General features: G+C 36.8%; 1 protein-coding gene across 1 annotated transcript; it reads right to left on the reverse strand.

The window, feature by feature from the left end:
- Positions 1-13,141: 13,141 nt before the first annotated feature.
- LOC141502832 (parvalbumin, thymic-like) lies at positions 13,142-22,335 on the reverse strand. The gene is made up of 4 exons (XM_074207789.1): positions 22,275-22,335; positions 20,170-20,302; positions 19,268-19,377; positions 13,142-13,167 (listed from the first exon to the last, which is right to left on the reverse strand). Exons 1-4 carry the CDS (start codon positions 22,333-22,335, stop codon positions 13,142-13,144), a joined length of 330 nt encoding a protein of 109 aa, XP_074063890.1.
- Between the last annotated feature and the right edge of the window lie 2,657 nt (positions 22,336-24,992).

Here is a 24,992-nt window from a genome sequence, read left to right on the forward strand (position 1 = left end):
CAGGGGAGATCCTGGGACTGAAACTGTAGATTTGAAAATTATCTGAATATAAGTTGCCATGGTAATGAAAGAGATTCTCAAGGGACTGAGAGAAAAAGATATAGAGGGCTAAGGACAGAGCCTTGGGGGACACCTAAATTTAGGGTGTAGGAAGATGAAAAAGGACATGAAAGGTAAACCCAAAAAGATTAAATTAGAAAGAATGAGAACTGAGAGAGTGCAGTGCCAAGAGAGTATCAAAAGGGAATGGGGTGGTCAAGATATAGTAAGAAGAGAACCAGAACATTTGGGAGCAGTCACAGTAGAGAAAATATTTTTATTTTTGCCCCCCAAATTAAATTCAAACCTTTCAGCTCAGCATTTGATGCCTTCTGTCAATTGGTAACAACAAATCTTATCTCCCACTCACTCAAAACAAACCCTGTATTCCAATGAAACAGACCTATTTATGGTCCCTTCATCCTCTCACTATCAAACTGTTGTTTATATCATCCTTTTACCTCCCTTTTTTTCTTCAATCTAAATTCTATTCTCCCCTAAAGACCTATCTCAAATGCACTTCCCCCATTCTGGTGACATTCTAAAGGATCATTAACTTAGAAAAGCTTTCCTATCTTTGAATTCCTACACTACCACAATATATCATTCAACTTACAATTTAGAATAGCAGTTCTCAAAGTGTGGTTTACAGACTATCTAAGGGTCCAAAAGACCCTTTCAGGAGACTGTGATTCAAACTATTTTCATAAATAATATTAAGATAATGTTTGTCCTTTATTCTCAAAGAAGACCACATCAGGGAGGTGTTACCATGACAAGTACATTAATTGGATTTAAGTGCTGTGCTAAGTCACTAGCCCCCTTTCTCCTCCAGAGCCAACTGGATTCATTGGTCAGATATGAATACTGGAGATGGCCCTGGATGAGAGGCAAGCAGAGTTTACTAACTTGCCCAAGGTCACACAGCTACTATATGTCTGAGGCTGGATTGGAATTCCTGTTCTCCTGATTCCATATCCAGTGTTCTTTCCACAGAGCAATAATTCAAATAAACAAAAGTTCTTTTTGTGAGTCCAAGAGTGTAAAGAGGTCCTGAGACCAAAAATTTTGAGAACCCCTGGTTTAGATATTTCAGGTCTGTGCTCTCAACCAGATTACAAATTCTTTAAAGTCTGGACTTTGTATTCCCCAAAGTACCTATAGGACTGATTATAGAGGTGCCTAAAAATTTCTCTGGCAGATAGGTGGCTCAGTGGATAGAGTTCCTGGAGTTAGAAAGATTCATCTTTCTGAGTTTAAATGTGGCCTTAAGTACTTACTAGCTGTGTGAACCTGGGCAAGTCACTTAATCTTTGCCTCCTAAATGGTATCACAAAGAGTCAGAGTGGATTTTTAAAAAAAGCAAAAAACAATTGAACAAAGTAATTCCTTATTTATTTGCTTTGAACACTGTTGATGGATTGGTGTTTAATAGCATTTGACAGATGCTCTGAGGTCAAAAAAGTTTGAGTAACTCGCCCAAGGTCAAGTAGATAGAGCAGCAAGCAAGAAGACTTGAATTATAATATGGTCTCAGGCACTAGTTATGTGACCCTGGGCAAATCATTTCATCCTGTTTGCCTCAATTTCTTCATTTGTAAAATGAGAGGGAGAAGGAAATGGTAAATCATCAGTGTCTTTACCAAGACACTCTCAAATGGGATCACCCAGCGTTAGAAACAACTGAAACAACTGAACAGCAAAAAAAAAAAAAAAAAATCAGGTAGGAAGTAATATAGTTGGTATTTGGTCCCAGGTGTTACAGAAATCTAAGTTTGAATTAAAACTCTGGTACTTAATAGCTATTTGGCCATTGACAAGTCACTTAGTTTGTCTATAGTTTTTTCTCATCTGTAAAAAATCTGTTACTAATCTAGCTGTTATGGTGGCATTGCACCCGGTAGTTGTGGGTAGAATTGTGAGTCTGGGGTCAGAATCCAGCTACTGCCTTGGTCACTCTTCTGTTGGGCTGGCTTTTCTCTTAAACTAGGCTTGGAAACTGGAAGAGCTGTCTGAGCCACTTACTACCAAAAAGAATTCATTTCCTATATGTATGTATAAGTTTTGTATCTTTTCACTAAGAAGTTGAGTTTGTGTTGTTCTGTAATGTTGATTATGTGATCCCATTTGGAGTTGTCTTGGCAAAGATACTGGAGTGGTTTGCTATTTCCTTCTCCAGCTCATTATACAAATGAGGAAACCGAGGCAAACAGGGTTAAAGTGACTTGCCCAGGATCACACAGCCTCTAAGTGTCTGAAGTCAGATTTGAATTCAATAAGTTGAGTCTTCCTGTCTCCAGGTCTAACACTCTAGATAGGGAGTAATGTAATTAGGATTTGGCCCCAGGTATCACAGAAATCTAGTTTCCTTCTCCAAACCATTATAAAGATGAGGAAACCAAGGTTAAAGAGGTTAAGTGATTTGCCCAGGATCATACAGTCTGCACCATGTGATTGCCTATGTATGAGTATAAAACATCAACTCTCTTCTACACCTCTGAGCCCCCAGCATGCAACCAAAGTCAGGAAAAAGACCATAATTTTAATTCTCTCTCTTCCTGGTAGTCCCCAATTGCCTCCTTCTTCTTTATATCCAAGTAATAACATACTTAGATTAGCAATGCAAATGATTAATAACTTTTATCACAACTTCTTATTTAAAAAGGAAAGTAAATGTTTAAAGCAAGAAAGGCAAATAGGTTTTTAAGAAGCAAGATAAGCCTGGGAAGGTGGAGAAAGGAAGACACAAGGTTAAAAGAAATGACCTCTACCTTTCTGGAGAGCAAGAGAAAACAGGAAGGGGGAAAAAAAGAGAAAATAACCAGTCTCCATTTCCATCCTAAAAGATAATTTCAGCCACAAAATATATGCCCAGATATAGCTCTTTCAAATCCCACCTTCTAAAGCCTTCCCACTGAATCCAGTAGATAGCTTGCTTTGTATGTATTTATTTGTTTTCTCTATTAGACTGTAATGCCCTTGAGGACAGGGACTGTCTTTTGACTCTTTCTATCACTAAAACTTAATACTGTGCTCAGCAGCAAGTTGGGGCTTCATAAATTTTTTTGAATGAATGATGATCCCTATGCAAAACATTAAATCCAGAGTTTTTAAATCCAGTTTTCCAGTTATTGCATGTTCTACCATCTATTGCCACTCTCAAACCCAGAGGTTTCTCTTCCTCCCATATTCTCTGAGGATGGAAAGAGCTAGCTTATCAGTCAAAATCAGGACTGCCAGTCACAACGTTGGAGTAATTTTCCCTAAGTCTTTAGAAGTTGGGAAAAGTAGGAGACCTAGCCTACATACCAGTAGGCTTCCAGCTCTAGACTCCTGTTACATTTGCACCACCCATTTTGAAGAGCTGTGAGGAAAGTGTTTTCCTTATATAGTTCAAAGCAATGATTTACTACTCTTTTCAGGAATACTGGGATACTTTATCAGTCTTCCCAATTCTTTTTTCCTTTCCCAAAATGAGTAAGTTAAATTCTTATCTGAAACCTGGGAAGATTTGTATGCACTGTTGCAAAGTGAAATGAGAAGAACCAGGATAACAATTTATATGACAACAATATTGTAAAGACAAACTACCTTGAAAGACTTTGAAACTCTGATCAACACAATTACCAGTCACAGTTCCAGAGGACTCATAATGAAGCATGTCTAGAAAAGAAAGATAATTGACTCAGAATGCAGAAGGAAATATATTTTTTTGACATGGCTAATATAGAAATTTGTTTTGTTTGATCATCCATTTTGTAACACATTTTGTTTTTTTGTTTTTTGTTTTTTTCAGAGGAAAAATCTCTTCAGAGAAGAGGTAAGAAGTAATTTATGACCTGAAAATAAAATATTTTTAAACCAAACAAATTCTTATCTGGTATAAATGATTAATTGCCTTAGACAATTACCTTGCCTTATACACTTTAAGAGTTATATTCTGAAAATTAAATGAGATAATATTTGGAAAGGATTTTGCACATTTCTAAGCACTATGCAAATGTCAAGTATTATTATTATTGTGTATGTGAAAGTGACATACATTGATTAACATCAATCAACCATTTAGTATGCATTCATTAAGTCTTTATTAGGTTCTAGAGATAGAATGACAAAAACATGGAACAACCTCTGCTTTCAAAGGGCTAACAACATAGCTTACATCATAGACAGAGCATACAATTATTTTTTTGTTTGCTTAATGAGTTTCACTCAGTCTTCTACTGAAAGAACAATGCCTGAGGATGTTGTTCATACTTTGTTTTTTAAGAGGATTGAAAACATCACTGGGTGATGCCCTTGCCTGTGAATTGGATTTCAGTGAGGTAGAATTGAACAAAGTTATCAGCCTCAATCTCTCTTCCCAAATTATTGAAGTTCAGTGGTAAGACAGATGTCAGGATGATGGCTGGTGATGACCCAGGATACAGTAGATGACCTTGTCTTTGATGTCTGACCAAACTCTAAGCATTCTACAGTACCTATTTTAGTTGCTTCCACCACCATTGGAACAAATTGTTCTTATCCACCCATTCCACTGAAGGGAGTCATACTTGTAATAAACATCTCTCTAACTCACAGCAGTGTTTAAGACCTGTTGGTTATCCTCAACCCAGTATAGCCCATCTCAAGAAGCTTTACCACGTGGTATAACCACAGGTGAGAGAGTACAGTGAAGGTGGAAACCAAAGGTGAATGAGCAGCCCTGAAAAGGGCTTGTCAAGTCTTCACGCCAGAGGTACTAGTCCTTCCTGAACACTCTTAGAAGAACATAAATTTAGAGATGAAAGGGACCACTTTACAGATGGGGAAACTGAGTTCCAGAAAGATTAAGTGATGTGTCCAAGGTTGTTCAAGTGTTCAGAGCAGAGCCAGCATTCTAACTCAGGTCATTGAACATCAAATCCAGTGATTTTCTCCTTCACTCCTCACCCTCAGTTTAGAGCTAGAGGGAAAACAACTTTGCCACAGGCTAGGCCTTTTGAGTGGCTATTACTGGCTTAGAAAGCACCAAGGAGTGGGGCAGCTAGGTGGATAGAGCACTGGTCCTGGAGTCAGGGGTACCTGAATTCAAATTAATAATGCCTAACTGTGTGACCTTGGGCAAGTCACTTTAACCCTATTGCCTTAAATAGATAAAGAAAAAAATTTTTTAAAGCATTAAGGGACATTCACTGACTGCTTTTATACATATGAAGAACCATTTCAGAGTTATTAATAAATATTACCTGATGTTATAGAATTATAAAAATGAATTTTGCTCCAAAGAAGAAATATGAGAAGACCCCTCACCTGAGGAGGGTGGGATTCAAGGATAGGAACATTGTATATGATGTCAGGGTTTTTTTGATTGTCCTGACAAGTTTTTCTGAATTTCCTCTTTCTTTTCACTTTTTTCTTTTAAACCCCTCCCCCAAAATAACTTTGTTATAAGGGATAATGGGAGAGGGGCACAAGGAGAAATCTACACAGTGCCAAAAAAGCTATTAATAAAAATAATTTTTAATATAAAAGGAAAAAGTACTCTTTGAATCCAGTAATGACCAAAAGTTTAACTGTTAGTTGTCCTTTGAATATTTATTTGGAAAGGTATTAGACTCATTTTTTCCACATATATCTCAATCTTTTGCACAACATAGTGCTTAATAAAGTTTAATTGAATTTCTAAGTTGTTACCAATAGGAAGAAAGAAGAAGGGAAGGAAAGAAGAAAGGAGAGAGTGTGAAAGAAAGAGAAAGAAAAAACAAAAGAGGAAAGGAGGAGGAGGAAGAAAAAGAAAAGAGAGAAAGAAAGAAAAAAGGAAAGAAGTAAAAGAAAGGAGAGAGAAAAAAGACAGATAAACAGAGACAGAGACAGAGAGAAATTGCTTCTCTCTACTTGGCTACTACTGACAAGTTGGACTAGTAACCTAGAGATATGAAAGTTCAGTATCTCATTACCTAGCACCATCCAGCATCATTCCTTCCTCTGAAAGATTTTCATAGTGCAAGAAGAGATACTTGAGAACACAAATTAGAACATCATGACTGTATCTTAAAAATAAAAAGCATCATATTCTTAGACTATCACGAGGATGATATTTATTGGTGAGAGAAGAGAAGGGTGATCATAACCATTTCAATAAATGCCAACTATGAATTGTAGGCTGATGTTCCAAATTGCCTTTCCAAAGCAATGAGCAGTGATTCCTAATCTCAGCCTGCCCAGTTGGAGGCTTTGGGCTATATCAAACTAGTAACCTCATTGACTTGGTAATGAAGAGCAGGTGAAAACAGCTATCTTTCTTATGTCCCAGATACACCACATTCAATCTCAAGCTTCCAGAAGTTGTTTTAAAATAGAATTGCTTGGCAAGTTACCTTCTAAGGGGCTGAAATGAGGTTTTATGTGTCTCCTGAATCACCTACTCAAGATGAGGCAAAAGTTGTTTTTAAGTAAGTTTTGAGTATTATTGCTCTTAACCTCAAACCTAACTCCATTGGCTCTGGGAGATGTCTATTGCTATCATTCCCCTCCCCCACCTCCCATCATTCCCCTCCCCCACCCCCATCCTATGAATGCATACTGTTTACCTAATTTTGTTTTCCCTATAATTTTGTTTCTCAACTAATTGGGACTCTGAACTATGTAGAACCTACATGATCTGTGCTTCCAGACATATTCCTCCCTCCCCACTCCCTTTTCTTTAAAGATCTGTTATTTCACTGATGAATGGAATTCCCAGTGAAGAAAATCCCTCTACCAATGCAGCTCAACACTTGCTATTCAATTTACAAGTTTGGGATCACTGAGAGACTCCAAGACTTGTCCATGCCATGGTTATATGGCCAGAGGCAGGGCCAGAACCCAAGTCACTCGGATTTAGAGGTTTGTACTCTCTTCTCTATGATGTCTTTTTTCTCAAGGTTTTTTAGGTAGAGCAGTGGCTAGTGGATCTGGAGTCAGGGACCCTGAATTCAAATTGAACCTCAGATACTCACTAGGTGTGTCACTCTGGGCAAGTCCCTTAACTTCTGTCTGCCTTTGTTTCTACATCTTTAAAATAGGGTTGATAATAGCACCTACCTCCCAGGGTTGTTGTGGGAATCCAATCAGATGTTTGTAAAATATTAAACACAATGTCTAGCATACAGTAGGGATTTAATAAATGCACATGTCATTCCTTCCTCCCTTCCTTTCATGTAAAGAATTGATCAGTTTGTAAGATTAGAGTTATCACTCTACCAAAAACCATGTAGTGTTTTTTGTAGATAATACAATCCGAGATTTCATAAGGCAGATGTGCTCTCCAAAAGGGCTGTTTCCTAAAAAGCAGATAAATATTCAAAGGAAAGACAATGAGTGTGTCAGTAGTTTGAGGTCTTAGTTAGAGTCCTGACTCTGATATATACTTTCTGTGAGCCCATAAACAAATCATTTAGCCTCTCAGCAACTCTCTAAGACTAAAAATTGTATACCAGAGGTTGATCTGCATTAGAAGTAGATGTTTCCACATCAGTTCTTCTCTTGACTCCAAACCTCCCATGCATATGAATATATGTGTATAATTTCATTTTAAGGTGCCATTTGAATTGGTGACAAGAACAATTCAAAACAACCCAAGGGAACAACATAAATATTTTTCTGTCATCTGTCATATTTCTGAAATTTAATATCCAATCAGAGAAAAACTATTCTCAGTGCCATTCCAGGAAGTGAAACTAACCTCAAATTTCTCACTCACCCGATAATCTGTGTGCAGCAATAGACTTCTGGTTCACTGGCAGCATCAAAGATTTTCCCCCTAAGGTTGAAAGCTGAGGCAAGGGAGAAACTTTACTGCTGTCAGAGCAAGTGAGGAATGAGTGTTCTGAGATTCTCTTTCTCTTCATCCTGCCAGAATTTTTTTTCCTCTCCTCTCCTTGCTTTTTAATGGGGGATTCTCTTCTTTTTTAGGATCATAGATTTTTAAGTTAAAAGATACCTTATAGTCCATCAAGTCAGATGGTTTCATTTTATAGATGACAAAACCTAGACACAAAGGGGTTAGATAATTTTCCTAAGTCAATTAGCTAATAAATCTCTGTGGTGGAATTTTCTGACTAGCATCTTGATTTTGGAAGTTTAAAAGATATACATCAGTAAGTCTTCCTTGTTTCTCAGGACATTGGTAATTCATGTTGGTAGTTGTTGTAGACAGAAAAGTTCATCTTGCCATTTTGTGTGTGTGTGTGTGTGTGTGTGTGTGTGTGTGTGTGTGTGTGAATGTGCCTTTAAAAATTATAAGACATAAATTTTATGAATTTTCCTTTCAAATATCATGAAACATGCAGCAAATGAGATTTTCTAGGTAATGAATTTCAAGACCAGATAGAATTAAAAACAAAAGTTTTTATTATTTAGTGATTTTTAGACCTGTCTTTTGCTTTGGTACCTCTCCCTCTCCCCCTCTTTTTTTCTCTGTCCCTTTCTCCCTTATTTTCTTTCTCTCTTCTCCCCTACCTCTATAGGGATAGTGACTGGACCTCTGATTTTTATTATTATGAGAAATTCCCACCTTGAGAGGGTCCCCTTACTAATTTAGGTCTTCACCCTCTCTGCAGCTTATAGTCTTAAAGATTTGTCTAGGATTCTGAGAAGTTAGAAAGAAGGCCTGTGATTTTATTGGCATAGGGAAATGTTGATGATAAAATGCCATCTATGTATATGAATATTTACTTTGTAATTTATATCCTTAGGGAGTTTCTTGACTTACTAAGAAGTTAGCTAGTATATGCCAGATACAGGACATCTTGATTCATTGGCCAATTCTCCATCCACCATGCCTAGGGCCTATGATTATTAGGTCTCTTCAGAAACAATTACTGGTGTTCACTTTCAGATGTCATTGTTCAATCATGAACATGCTGTTTCAGCCCTGTCTAACTCTTCATAACCCCATCTTGTTTTCTTGCAAAGATATTGGAGTGGTTTGCCATTTCCTTTCCCAGTTCATTTTACAGATGAGGAAACTAAAGCAAACACTGAAGTGACTTGCTCAGGGTCACACTGCTAGTAAGTGTCTGAGAACAGATTTCAGTTCTGGAAGATTTGTCTTTCTGACTCCAGGCCCAGCACTCTATCCACTATGCCATGTGTTCTCTTAGAGAATTTATCAGGTCTCGTGTTATCTCTTTGCAAAGAGCTCCCAAATCTACATATATAAAGTCACAAGTTGGATTATTTGAAAGCTGGAGTTAAGGTTACCAGGAAGAGCTGCCACTCCGATAATATAAAGTGAAGAATTAAGAAAACTCTAAAAGAGGAGAATGGAAAAGCTGGCTTGAAAATTAACATTAAAAAAACTAAGATCTTGGCAACTGCTTCCATCACTTCCTGGAAAACAGAGGGAGAAGTAATGGAAGCAGTGTCAAATTGTATATCTTAGGCTCAAAGATCACTGCAGGCAGTGACTGAAGTCATGAAATTAAAAGACTCTTGCTCCTTGAAAGGAAAGCTATGACAAATCTGGACAGCATACTAAAAAGGAGAAACATTACCTTGCTGGCAAAGGTCTGAATAATCGAAGTTTTAGTTTTTCCAGTAGCAATGTATGACTATGAGAGTTGGTATATAAGGAATCAATGCTTTCAAACTGTAGTGCTAGAGAAGTCCTTTGGACTTTCAAATACTTGAAATTAATCCAAGCTACTCACTGAAGGTCAAACATTGAAGCTGAAACTTAAATACTTGGACCACATAATGAGAAGACAATGACAAGACAAGATTTGGAAAAGACCCTGATGCTGGGAAAGATTGAAGGCAAAGGGGATGATGGAAAATGATATGAATAGATGGCATCATGGAAACAATGAACATGAACTTGGGACAGACTTAGAGTGATAGTGGAAGACAGAAGAATTTGGTATTTGCTCTTCTAGGTTGGACTAGATGTCCTCTAAAGTTCTTTCCAATTCTTAATCTATGTTCCTATCATCTTTGTCAAATCCTCTTAGGTGTCTCATAGTTGTCTTAAATTCAATAGCTACCAAACAGAGCTCATTATGTTCCCCAACCTCAAATCTTCCTTTCTTTAAAACTTCCCTTTTATGTTGAGATAATATGCCATCTTGACAATCATCAAGAATCATTTGGGAGTCATCCATGATTCTTCTATAGTCTTCATCCCACATATCTACTCAGTTGATAGGTCTTCTTGATTCTATCCTCTACAACATCTCACATGTGTCCCCTTTCCTCTCACTCCCCTAAGTCTCCACTCTAATTTTAGGTTTTTTAGTTTTTAGAACATGGTAGGCACTTAATAAATACTTGTTTTCTTCCTCTCTCCTCTCCCAGTTTTCCTAGTATTATTTCTATTTTTGTACATTCTGTCTCCATTCTTTTAGTGAAATGTAAGCTCTTTCAGGACAGGGACAGTTTTTTTCCCTTGGGTTTTTTTTTAATGCTGCATCCCCAGAACTCAGGGTAGTGCCTTATACATAGTAAACATCTAAATGTTGAATGAATAAATTGTGTTTTATATTGCCTCAAGAAGAGAAACTTTGAACAGGGGCTATTAGTGGGAATATAGGACAACGACTGACTAAAGTCAGAGAGAACTTACCATTTTTGTGGTTATTAACTAAAGTGTTTCATTCATTCATTCATTCGTTCATTCATTCATTCATTCAAACTTAAATGTTAGTTCCTTCATAAGATCTTCCTTGATTTGATCAGCTAAAAGTTATTTCTCCCTCATTTGGCCTCATAGGAGTATTCTAATTTGTATCTTATTTCGCTATATATATATATATATATATATATATATTCTATCACCTCCTACAAGATCACAAATTCCTTGAATAAAGGAGTCTGGTTTATTTATCTTTGTATCTTCCTTTACCTCAAAGACTGCATTGCACATAGTTGGCACTTAAAAGCTGCTCAAATATATGATTGGATCTACCTAATCTTAAAATTTGTAGGATTCTACAAATATTTATTTCATTTCAACTGCATAGGTATTAAAGAGCTAGGCACATGGGAGGTGGAAGGGGTAGATAAAGAAGTAAACTTCATTTTCTTTCTCTTCTTCCTGGTCAATAAAGAAGAAAAGGCACTTTCAGTCCACTGAGGGGAACTTTCTGGAAAAGGAGTGAGAACTTTTTCTTTGAAACCCAAGTATAGAAGAAAATCAGGCATGATTTATATTTGTGGTATAAAGGAATTATATTGAGTTGAAATCTAATTCTGAGCCTTGATTATTCATAAAACTCTACTTACTAAATAGATCTACTGCCTGCCTTGAGGCAAATCCTCAGTAAAGTAATATAATGTGCTACCTTTTCTGAGAAATGCCAGCCTTAAAGAATGGGTAATTTTTCCTATTTGTAAAAGCCAACAATCAACCCAGTATATTGATTTGTTGATTTAGAACATTTCTAAATGAGGGTACAGACCTTTTATTAGAATTACTGACTTAAAAATTGCCTGGATCATAATTGGTTTCAAGAAAGTAGAAACCAATTCAAAGGAATTTTCTCATTCTAAATTAAAGAATGAACTGAATTCAGAGAGTGACAGTCTGAGATTGAAAGTAAGACACTTCAGTACCTAAATACTTCTGTAGTTAGATAACTGAGTGAAATTGGCAGAGAGAGAGAGAGAGAGAGAGAGAGAGAGAGAGAGAGAGAGAGAGAGAGAGAGAGAGAGGAGAGAGAGAATATTGCTTTGAGGCTTCGAGGTAAAAGAGCTGAATAGATCTTCCTTTCAACAGAGAAAAATTTAATTAAATACCAGAAGGTGGTAGCAGAGAGCATTTTAAGAGATAAGCAGAAAGTTACAGAGAATTTAGATCAGTGGACATAACCAATCAGAAGTAGTCCAATGTACACTCAAAACTCAATGACACATTTAGAATAAACAGTATTGTAGAGGGAAAAAAACAAGCAACAGTATTGGAGTAAGAGGATTCCAGGGGTAATGTTGTTTTAGGAGCTTAAGTTACTACATGACTTTTCCAACTATGTATGTTGCTTTCATATGTCCACTTCCAACTGGCAATATCTTGTGAAAGTCCCTATTAAGACACAACACATGACCCAAACACCTGTACATTGCAAGAGCTTGAAAACAATTGCATATCTATGGGATGGAGTGTGGTTATAGGGAAGGAAATCTTTCTTGTCACTTACTTTATGTTATTTAATTAAATATTTTTGTTTTGAATTAGAGGTTCCTTGTTAGTCCATTAAAAGAAACACATTGGGGTAGAGGTGGTACTAGTCCTAAAGTCAGGAGGACCTGAATTCAAATGTGATCCCAGATGCTTAGCCATGAAAGCCTAGGCAAGTCACTTAACCCCAAATTAAAAAATAATCCCAGAACACATTGATAATGACTTGTAAGCATTCATTTGGGTAGATCTAAGCCAGAATCAAACCTTAAAAGTTTGAATGAGCTACCCTAATCTTGTCAATTGACTAGCAAAAATGATAGTTTTATATTTACAAAGTTTTCATATTTGAAAACTACTATATAGAAAAATGGTTATTAAATTATGTCAGAACAATAATAACCCTTGTTAATTTTTAAGTTTTTAAGAGTAAACTCCTTTATACTTTGCAGCATTTCCTTTCAAATAAATGGGAGTGGGATGGAAAGAAGCACATAACCTTTTTTAGTTTTCTGCTTATTTCTGCATTGTATGACTCAAACAGAACCAAAATTTTCCATCATCAATCAGAAAAAAGTAAAAGGTTTTTGAGGTTAATAATATCAATGGAATGACCTTAAAAGTCAGGAAGCTGCAAGAGATGGAATAGAATCAAGGGAGAGTTTCTTTCACAGATTTTTTTTTTATTGTTTGCTTTACCCTTATCCCAGCTACAGCTTCAACAGTGTGACTGGTCATAGTCACGCTGCTGGCTGTGTCCCCTATTAAGACACAACACCACATGACCCAAACACCTGTACATTGTGAGAGCTTGAAAACAATTGCATTTGTGAAATTAACAACATACGGCCATTTTACGAATGGCATATGACAAACACAAAAATGTACCAAGATGTGCCAAGGAGGTGCTTCTTGGAGGAAAATCTCAAGTCACTCCATATGTTGCTTTTTTTGGTCTGATGCCATTTAAGACTTTATCATAGTTTGGAATTCTGTCAAAGGAAGAAGAAAATTAGCAATTCAGTGATGTTAAGTGTAGCTCCTAGAGAAGGAGAACTTTGGACACATTAACAGCAACATAATGTGCTGATCAACTATGAAAGACTTTTGATCAAAGACAATTCTGAAAGACTTGAGATGGAAAATGCTATCCACATTTAGAGAAAGACCTATGGCGTCTGAATGCAGACCAAAGCATACAATTTTCACTTTTTTAAAAATTGGTTTTATGTTTTTTCTTTTTCATTGTTTTTTCCCTTTTGTTCTGATTCTTCTTTCACAATATGATTAATATGGAAATATGTTTAACATGATTGGGCATGTATAACACATGAGATCACTCATTGTCTTAAGGAGAGGGAAGGATGGGAGGGAGGTGGGGAAAAGATGTGGAACTCAAATCTTACAGAAAATGAATGTTGAAAACTTGATATATATTTGGAAAAAAATTAATATTTTTAAATTAAAAATATCTCCAAAAAAAGAATGGCTGCTAGAATTCCTGGGAAGCTAAGATACATAGGAGGAACCAGAGTCTTTGAAAGGAAAAAGAAAATGAAACAAAAATACTTGAGTGAAGAGTTTTTATACAACCATAGATTCAGAGCTAGAAGGAACCTTCAAGTTTATGGAATCTATGGAATCCTATTCATTTTACAGATTGCTGCTAATCAATACAATAAAATTATGGATGTTAAACAAGAGAAGATAATAATATCCAGTATTTATATAGTGCTTCACTATCATTCTCATTTTTCCCCCTCACAACCCCCTTGGGAGGAGGGAAGTGCTTTTATTATCAATTCCATTTTATAGATGAGGAAACTAAGGCAGCCAGAAATTAAAAGACTTACCAAGGGCCAAAGAACTAGTAAATATCTGAAGCTGGATTTGAATTTGTCTTTCTGACTCCATTACTTGATTCACTGTACCACCTACCTACCTGCCTCAATTAAAAGTTTTCACTGTATTCAATGGGAATTTATCTTACATAGATTATATAATCCTTAAGGGTTTCCAGTTGAAGTATAAAAATAAAGGGAATGTTTTTTCTTTCTCCAGAACTACTTTACACTCCGAAAATTCAACAAGATGACTGATAGCTCTTCTCTCTACTTATGACTACTTTTAAGAAAAAATTCCCAAGCAAACTGAACAGTCTTTAATTATCCTCAAAGGGCTTAAGAAACTCAGGTTTTCAAAATGTAGCAACAAGGACCTTATAAACTATATTACCTACAGTAACCAAGTCTTTTAGAAAAGGTAGGATTCCAGATTTGAGGGTGAAGTTAATAGCCCTTGCAAATAGCATTGGGGGGGGGGGGGCAGGCAATGGAGTTAAGTGATTTGCCCAAAGGTCACACAGCTAGGTAATTATTAAGTGTCTGAGGTCACATTTGAACTCAGATCCTCTTGACTCCAGGACTCATGCTCTATCCACTGTGCCACCTAGCTGCCCCCACAAATAGCATTTTGAATTGGACCTAGTGAACCTCTACAGCCTGCCATTGCAGAAAATTGCTTTGGAACAGGGAGCCAGACTCTACAGGGTGGAATCAGAATTGAAGAATGTTGCAGATAGGAGGAAACCCCCAAGATCACCTTGTCCAACCATCTCACTTTATAGACAAGGGTGATGAGGCATAGAGACTTGTCTAGGATAGGACAGTCCATTGTTTGCAGCATAGAGACCGCAATTTCACTTCTCCTTACTTGCCACAGACTAAGACTCATCCCATACACCATTACTATAAAACTGAAGTCAACTGAGTTTTATATAATTCAACACCTTATTTGGAGCTAATATATTAGAAGTACTAGACTTGCTTCTAAAGCACATTCCCCATAGCAGCATAGCCCTCTCCCCTCAAAGTCTGGCTAAGATTAGCATATGTGTTGGACTGCGTTGACACCTGTCCCAGTTTAGCTGGGACAAACACAGTTTTTAGCTTCATCATCCACAGCACATTCTGATGGGTGCCCTACTTTCATCCTAGTAAAGGTTTGGGAGAAATTTCCCAGCCTGGCCACTTCTTGCCTCTTCTTTATTATAATACCTTCCCAGTTTATGCTTTATACACCATCCCCTGGAAAGGAAATAGATGTGGAGTGGGAAGGGTAGACGGGGTGATGAGATCATTACGAATTCCATCTCTGCTAACTGAAGGTTATGATGAAGTGTAAAAAAACATTGAGCTGAGAGCCATGGGACTTTGAAACCCAGTGTGAACTATGCCTAGACTTTTTTGGGGGGTGGTGGTGGCTGGAGGGTAGCTTATTTTAAATCCCAAACTTTCTCAAGATTCTTAATCTAAGCAAATCACTTTTCTTCTAAGTGCCTCAGTTTCTCCAGCAACCCTAAGAGGGTATTGGAATAAAATATGGAAGCCTTTTGAAAAAATTCATTTTTAATTGTTTAATATCCCTATTTTTTGTGAAGTAGGATGGGCGACATGGATGTGGAAAAGTTTATATGATGTCAAATCATTTTTAACATATTGATCAGTTTTGTTGAATTTTTTTCTCTATTTTCTCTTTATTTTTTAAGAAATCTTTTTTATAAGGATATCTTTCCAGGAAAGGGAAAAGGAGGGGGGGAAGGTCTAAATGATGTAAAAATAAAATATATCAATAAAAATCTTTCAATGGGGGGAAAGCATTGAGTTGCAAACCAGATAACTTGGACTCTAGTATAAGCCATGCTATTACAAGACTCTAGGCAAATTGTTCATTTTTTGAATGTCTCTGAGTCTCCAACTACCCTAGGAGAATATGAAAATAAAATGTGAACATCCCTTTCAAAAATCCTGTAATAACCCTCTCTTCTTTGCAGGGAATAGGTGACTATGAATGAGGAATATTGCACACACACTGTCAGGTATGATAGATGTGTTCATTGGCTTTGTGAAAACTGCTTTCTTTATCTTTCTTTTTTTTAATCTTTTGTTACAAGGTGCAACTTGTTGAGTAGAAGAGAGGGGAAGTTTATATTTGGACACGAAGGCAATGTAAAAACAAATATTGAAATTGAGTTTAAAAAGTAAAGTTTTTTTTAAATTTAAGCCATAATTATAATCATTATCATATCACCAGAAAATTTTATTTCTATCATTATCAATAGTTAAATAGGATATTACTGTTTCCCTTATCCACTACTACTTTCTACTACCTTTTGAAACTATTTCTTTCCTTAAAAACAAACATTTTAAAAAACCCATTCCTGTAGACCATATAATAATATTGTTGTTGCAATGTCATGTCTGACTCTTTGTCAGGGGTTTTCTTGGCAAAGATACCAGAGAGGTTTGTCATTTCTTTCTCTAGTGTCTCCCCATTTTATAGATGAGGAACTGAGGCAAATAGGAGTTAATTGACTTGCCTCGAGTCATACATCTAGTAATTATCTGAGGTCAAATCTTCTTGACTCTAGGTCTGATGCTCTATTACCCTAGCTGCCTCATAAATTAATATGGGTACATATTAATATAGCATTTATTATGCTACATTGATTCAATTCAAGTACTCATGCTGAAGAGAAGTAAATAATTCAAGGATTCATGAAGAATTTTTTTCCCCTTGAACTTTATCTACAAGACTTATTATAATCTATGGAACTAATCTATTTTAGCAAAAATTTCTACTTGGTTTTTTTTCTGAACAATCAGTTCATTCTCATGCTTTTCCAACTGCTATTTGCGTCTCTACTTCTCATAAAAGGTGATAGTCCAGAATCACTGAAGAAAGAAGGAAGAAGAAAGAAGAAAGAAGGAAAAAGGAAGGAAAGAAGGAAGGAAGGAAGGAATCAGGGAAGGAGGGAGTAAATTAGGAGTTAGGAGGAAGAAAGCAAGGAAGAAGGAAGGGAGGAGGATGGAAGAAGCAAAGAAGGAAGGAAAAAAGGAATGGAGAAAAAAGGGAGGGAGGAAAGAAAGAAGAAAGGGAGGGAAGGAGAGAAGGAAAGAGGGAGAAAAAGGAAGGAAGGAATGAAGGAAAATAGGAAAGAAAGAAGGAAGGGAGGAAGTTAAACAGAAGGAATGGAAGAAGTTAGGATGAATAAAGGGAAGGAAGGAAAGAAAAAAGAGGGAAGAAAGGAGGGGAAGAGGAGTAGGGAAGGAAAGAAGAAAAAAGAAGGAAAGAAGGACAGCAGAAAGTTGGGAGAGAGAAATAGAGGAAAGGAGGGAAGGAAGGAGAAAGGTGAGAAAAGATGGCAGAAAAAAGAAGAAAGGAGGAAAGAAAAAAGAGGGAGGAGAAGGAAGGGAAGAAAGGAAGGAAAGAAGGAAGGGAAGGAGGAAGTTAGAGGGGAAAAGAAGGAAAGAAAGAAAGGGAAGAAAAAAGGAATGAAGAGAAAAAGAAAAGAGGGAGGGGAAGGAGTGAAAGAATATGGGAAGGAGAAAGAAGAAAGGAAGGGAAGAAAGAAGGGAAGGGGAAGATAGGAAAAGAGAAGGAAGGTGGGAGGAAAGGAGGGAGAAAATAAAGGAGGGAAGAAAAGAAGAAAGGAAGTATAAAAGAAAGGGAGGAAAAAAGGAGGAAAGAAGAAGGAAGGAAAGAAGGAAGGAAGAAGGAAGGCAGAGAGGGAAGGAAAAAAACAAGGAAGGGAAGAAACAGAGAAAGAGAGGAAAGGAAGAAAGGAAGGAAGTCATTATTTGTGCTTAAATGTGCACTGGGCTCATTTTTCCCCCTCACAGCAGCCCTGGAAGTCAAATACTGTTATTATCATCATTTTTATAATTGAGAATATTGAAAAAGGCAGATGTTTAGTGACTGATCCAGGTTCACAAAAGGTGGCAAATGTCTGAGGATGGATTTGAACTCAGGTATATGAATTTAATTTCAAAGATTAGGAATCTGAGGACCAATGAGCTAGGGACAGGCCATTACTTGTTGATCTTCTGACTCTTGGTCTAGTGCATTAGAATTTTATCTTCACAAGTCATCAATGGCATGGAGGATTGCTTGCTAGTTCCCAGGACCACAATTAAAATTGGTCTGGGTGACAAGTCTTGCTTTCTTATGGAGATGCTAGTAGTTCAGGCTAGCAAAGAGGGATAGGAGAGAGAAAAAAAAAAGGAAACAAGCCTTGGTAGACAAGTGCTTCACCTATCCATCTTCTTTTTGCCATCTGCAAAATGGTAGTTGATCCTTCCCTTCCCTACTTTCCAAGACTTGTTATGGATGAATGTATTGGATATCATGGAGCATTGCTCTGTATTATAAGTTGAAAATAATGATAACTTCTTCTGCTGGAATAGAATAGTATTTGGTGGTCTTTGGATTGATAGGACAGCAACAAATACCTGGTCTTTTCTATTCCCTGTCATGATATAGGTCCATCAGAAATTAAGAGAAAGGAGTACCTAAAATAAATTTATCTTTGAGCAAGTAGGATTTGTAATAAGAAGAAGAACTAATATAGTGAAACAACTAAGTGTCACAGAAGATAGAAGTTAGGAAGACCTGAATTCAAATTTAGCCTTGAACACTTACTAGCTGTGTGACCCTGAACAAGTTTCACCCTGTTTGCCTCAGTTTCCTCATCTGTAAAATGATCTGGAGAAGGAAATGCCAAGAAAGTCCCAAAAGGAGTCATGAAGAGGCAGCCATGACTGAAAATGACTGAACATCAAAGTATAGAGAACTTTAAAGTTTTCTAAAGCACTTTCCAAATATTATTTCATTTTAACCTCCCAACAGTCCCAAGTGGTAGATGCTATCATTATATTCATTTTACAGATGACAAAGCTGAAGCAGACAAAAGTTAAGTGATTTGCCAGGGTCATACCAACAGTGTCAGAGTCAATTTTAAACCCAGGTCTTTGTTACTCTAGTTGTATTGTTATATTTTCTCTATCACCTAACTGCAGCAATAAAGTGCCTTTATTTTTATAAATATTAAAAAAAACATAGGCATTTTATAGATATCTTGATGAAGCTGGTAAGGATGGAAAAGGCAGGAAAAATTGTCTTGTTATCTTGTTGGTTTTTTTAGTTGTTTTAATTGTAATCAAAGGATAGGGTGTGAATCTGTATTTCAGTATTTGAGATCATTCATGCATCCCATTTAGGTTAGTCTCTAGAGAACCCCTTGGAAAAACTCACCATCCACTCCAATTTTGCTATCTCCATCAGAATCTCCAGCTGTGAGAAAAATCTTGGTCTCATCAGGTGTCAGAGTTCGGGCATCAGGGGCAAAATTCTGCAGGAAGTACCTGGGTTGATAAGTGGTCATGTTATCTCATTTATATCTTTTTTTCTAGGGTTACATGTAATTTCTAAAAGAACTCACTTTGATATGTCTTCATGGACATACAAATGTGGTCCTCTACCCAATTCAGCTTTTATTTGACCATTTTGACATGCTCTAACATTATTCCTTGGCAGATCATGCCAAAGCCCAAATGCTGAATGAGAACCACCATATTCCAACAATATATAAATGTAAGCCTGCAAAACTACAGAGTTAAACAAAGTAAACCAACAAACAAAAAAAATCTAACTTCACAAAACAAAAAACCCTATGGCAATGTGAACAAATGAAATGGATTCTGTTTCAGGGACACCAGATTGTATCCTTCTCAGGAACATCATTCAAAGGTTCTTTGCTTATGATAATAAGATCATAACTATAGAGTTGGAAGGGACCTTAGAAAAGAGGGTCTTAAGTCTTTTTGTGTCCTAAATCTCTTGGACAGTCTGAGGAAGCCTATGGAGCTCTTCTCAGAAGAATACTTTTATATGAATAAAATAAAATGCAAAGGATTACAAAAGAAACCAATGTGTTGAAATACATTTATCAAAGTATTTTTGGAAAACCAAGATAACAAAGCTTGGATTAAAAGCTTGGATTAGAAGCCAACTGGTCCTACCTTCTTATTTTATAGAAGACAGTTCAAAAGGTTAAATGACTTGCTCCAAATTCATTACTCTTCCCCATCGTACTTTATGATATAGCATTTTCCTTCTATCTTTCACATTAATACAAGTATCAAAGGCACCCTTACATAAGTTCATCTTCTTCTATGAAGCCACTTTTGTCATGGTCCAGGATACTGAAAACTTTCTTGATCACATCAGGAGACTTGCCAGATAAGCCAACCGTAGAGAAAAAGTTTTTGTAGTTAAAGCTGCCAGCAGCTGAAAGAAACAGAAATACTTGTGATTTTAGCTTTCTAAATAAATTAACCTAAAATTCAAGACTACCAAGATCAAAGATTATTATCTGTTCTACAGACCTAGTTGTTTTGCGACTAAATTTTATAGACGTTGAAACTGAAACAGGCAGAGGTTAAGTGACTTACCCAGGATCAATATATGAGATTTTTGTTTAGGCAAAGTCAGGGTTTTCATAATATTTTAAATTATTTCTGGCATTTATTTATTATGAAGAAACAAATTAGATTATCAGAAACTGCCTATTTTATCTAATAGAGAACTGGAATCAGAAATACTTGGTTTGAGTCCCCTCTCTAACACAAATTTGAGGTGTGACCCAGGACACTAATAATTTAATCTGTCAGTTTCCCCAGGAAACTCTCTAAGACTCTAAATCAGGAATGGGAAACCTTTTTCTGCCAAGAATTATTTTGATATTTATTACATCATTCAGGGGTCAGACAAAATTATCAACTTAAAAATTAGCCTGCTTTATTTGACCAAACATTTAACTAATTCACCCCTAAAAAGTTCTTAGATTTATTGAATTTTGAGTCATAGCAGCCTAGACCAAATGATTTAGGACCTTATACAACCAGATGTTTTCTACCTCTGCTCTAAACAGCACATATTGATCTGTAATTTTTTCTAGAGGGGGTTCCCTCTAGCAATAAAACATATCTGATATTGAAAAAAATAGAATACCACATTATAGGCAGCTAAAAAGTTCTATGCATGAAAACAATGAGTTTCAGCCAAGTCCTTGATTGGCATTCCAAATTATTAGGGGTATTCAAGATGTTTATCATCAAATATAACTGGATGGTACCAAAAAGAAGTGTTTCATTGCATTCAGGTTCAGTGCTAGTGATTGGAAAGCACCAAGTACCAAGGCAACAATGTGAGTGTTTTTCTTTGCTTACCAGAAGGACTACATCTGCTATGGTTCTCAAGTAGGTCTTCCCAAATGAGCTCAGTGAGTAGGGCACTCACTCAGCTTTCAAGATGTATCAGGGTTTATAAGAATATTCTTTTCTCTCTGAGAGCTGATGAGTTTTATAGTTGGAAGTACATTAGAATAGATTGGTCCTTAGAGCCAGGATAAAAGATCTAGTTCTCTTTTCATTGACATATCTTTACCCTGCTCACTTAACCTGTATTTCTTACCTTAGAGGAACCTTAGAGATAGAGTTTTAGCCCAATTTTCTCATTTTATAAAGTTGAAAACCAAAACCTAGAGAATTTTAACTCAGTTCAATTCAATCCATTCCAACTCAATGAGATATTTTTTGTAAATCTCTTAGCACATAGTGCTTGATAAATGCATATCCTGTTCTTTTCCCAATCCAATTCAATTCAAAACAAATATTTATTAAATGTGTACAATTGACACTATGCTAGACACCGGTGATTACAAAAGTTATAAACAAAAACAAAAAAAGGCCCTGATATTAAACAGCTTACCTTTTATCCAAGGGGATACACAACTCAGTAAATACAAAGTATATACAAGGGAAGAATCCAAAAAAACCCCTTTAAATAAGAGGTGGCACCTAAGTTGTGCTTTGAGGGAAGCCAGAGATTCTCAAATGCAGAAGTGAGGATAGCATGGAAGTCTTCTTGGACAAAAGCATGGAGACAAGAGATAGACTGTTGTGTTTGAGAAACAATTTGATTAGAAGCCAATTTGATTGGAACAAGAATGGGAGTAATAATGTCAAATGAGAAATATTAAGTGGCATACCACAAGAACACAACAAGTTAGTATCACAGCAGGGGCTGTCTTAGAGTCTAAGAACTCTTTCTAATGCTATGTCTCAGTTTCCTTATCTCTTATCTAGGTTGGGCTAGCTGGTCTCTCAGGTTCCTTCCAGTTCTGACTTTCTCAAATGCTATGATAGTTTTAAAAGGAAAAAAAGATGCTAAAAGTGCAGGAATAGATCAGGCCCCTTACCTTTGCAGTTGGACAGAGCTGCTTCGATGTCCTTAGGGCAAAGGATATCTGTCATGTTCATCTTGATGCTGAAAAGTAATAACTGGCAGTGGGTTAATTTGCCCTTTCCATCCAAACTCTTAGTGAACTGGGAGTTAAGCTGCAAGCTCAATCACTTGCTTTTACTAGTTAGTCCCTATGCCTTGGAGAGGTCACCCAGCAACGCTGCTTTTAATCCTCTGCCTCTTTGTACTGTGCTTAATAGAAGAGATTATTTCCTTCAATGTTTGGGGTTTATGCAAGTTTGTTTGGCGTTAGGTTCCTTTTTCCAAACTTGCAGAAGAATTTGTTCTACTTACCTTTAGAATGTTCTTGACTCCATAAAGAGTTGTTACTGAGGAACAGAGAACTTTTCTTCCTGCTCCTCAAGACCTGAACCCTACTTATATACACATTAAGTTGTAGACCATATACAGATTTTTGGTCTGGGTAGCAGGGATGAAGTTGGCTGGTGTCAAGTGAACTTGTCTAACTAATCATCTTGCACTATTTTTATCTCAAGAGAATACATATGATATTTGCAAATGAAACAAGATGAGTAGTTACTACTATGAAAAGGGTTTCATCAGATTGAATTTCTTATGATTTAAGCAGAAAGTTTTGACTTTTCCATAGGCCCAGGGCCAAGAAGAAAGACAAGTTTGTTGGGCTGGACCCCAGGACTAGAGAATCAGCTGAACCAAAGCAGTCTTGCAATGAGAGAGATTTGATAAAGTTTTTTGTATGCTAACTTATTACCCTGAGTAGATGGTGATGGGGGAAGAAAAAGTCAGGGAAGAATCTCAGTCTGCAATGTTCAAGTCATAATTTACTTGGAGGAAATGAATAGATACGATCTAAACTTTATTGGTTGAAAGAAAAAGAGGAAACAGTTTATATTCTACTCTTCTTTCTTATTCTCTCTTCATGCCAGTTTAGAGAACATTTGACTTAACAGTTTGGTGCTATGGAAAGAGCTAGATTTAGAGTCAGAGGACCCAAGTTTGAATCCCACTTCTGCCCTTCTATGTAGTCACTTAACAACTGGGTTTCAGATTTCTTCATCTGCAATATAAGGTAATACAGAGGGTAATGCTCCAGACTTGGAGTTGAAAAGACCTGAGTACTAATTCAGCTTCAGACAACTTGCTAGGCATGTGACCTTTGGCACATGGTAAACCCTGTTTACCTTAGTTTTCTCATCTGTAAACTGAGCTAGAAAATGAAATAAAAAAACATTCTAAGAAAACCCCAAATAGGGTCTTGAAGAGTCAGATACTATTAAAAAAACCTAAACAACAATAAAGATTGTTCCATATATTGTGCTAAGCTTAAGGAATATACAAAGAAAGGCAAAAGGCAGTTCCTACTTGTAAGGGCATCACAATCTAATGGAGACAACATGCAATCAACTTTGTATAAGCAGGCTTTATTCAAGATAAATTAAAGCTGGTCAACAGATGAAAGGCAGTAAACTTAAAGAAAACTGGGAAAGACTATCTGTAGAAAGTACAATTGTAGCTGAACCTGAAGGAGGTCAGGAGATAGAGATGAATAGAGAGAGAGAATTCTAGGAATGGGGGATAACCAGTGAAAATACCCGGAGACTGGAGATGGGGCTTCTCATTTGAGGAACAATGAAGAAGTCAGTGTCTTTGGATTACAGAGTAAATAGAGGGAATGTAAGGCAGCAGAAGAAGGGAAAGAGAAGGGAAGCAAGTTAAGAAGGGTTCTGAATACCAGAGGATTTTCTATTTTATCCTAGAACTGAGAACAAGTCACTCAAGTTTATTTAAAGCAGAGTGGGTACAAGGTAGGGGGTAGGTTGTGTGTGACAAGATCAGACTTGTGCTTTAGGAAGATAGCATTGACAGTTGAATGGAGGATGAACTGGAGTGGGGAAGTCTCATAATAGAGACACCAATGTCAGTAGAATTCAAACTTGGGTCCTCTGATTCTATATCTTGCTCTTTATACTGTTGTCCAGAATAAGATGATGAAGGCCTACACCACTGTTCCATCCACTGTACTGAGCTTAAGGAATATACAAAGAAAGTTAAAAGTCAGGCCCTGCTTGTACGGACCTCACAATCTAATGGGGAGACAACATGCAGTCAACTTTGTACTAGCATTGAGATACCCACTCAAAAGCAGTTTCAGAGAAGAGGAGGGGATATATGCAAGAGATCTGACAAAGATAAAATCAATAGGCCTTGGTAACAGATTGGATATAAGGAGTGAGAGAAAGAGAGGAGACAAGAAAAATACCTAAGTTGTAAGTCTGGATGTCCAGGAGGTAATAGGAAAGTTAAGAAGAGGGGAGAATTGGGGGAGGAATAATGAGTTAAGTTTTAGACATGTTAAGTTTAAGATGTCTCTGGGACATCCCATCTGAGATGACTAACAGATAGTTGAAGATGTCAGTCTGGAGGCTAGATGGGAGGTTTGAACTGGATAAGCAGATTTGAGAATCTTCAGCATAGAGATGGCATTTGATTCCAAAGAAAATGATGAAGTCATTAAGAGAACAGAGCCCTGTGCTATATCCACAGTAAGTGAGCATGACAAGAATGAAGATCTAGCAAATGAACTGAGAAGTCAGATAGGTAGAAGGAGAAGCAGGAAAGAGCAGTGTCCTGAAAATGCAGAGAGAAGAGAATATCAAGAAGAGGGTGATCGACAATATCAAAGGCTACAGAG

Source organism: Macrotis lagotis, chromosome X (assembly GCF_037893015.1).
Source record: "Macrotis lagotis isolate mMagLag1 chromosome X, bilby.v1.9.chrom.fasta, whole genome shotgun sequence".
Taxonomy (NCBI): Eukaryota; Metazoa; Chordata; class Mammalia; order Peramelemorphia; family Peramelidae; genus Macrotis; species Macrotis lagotis.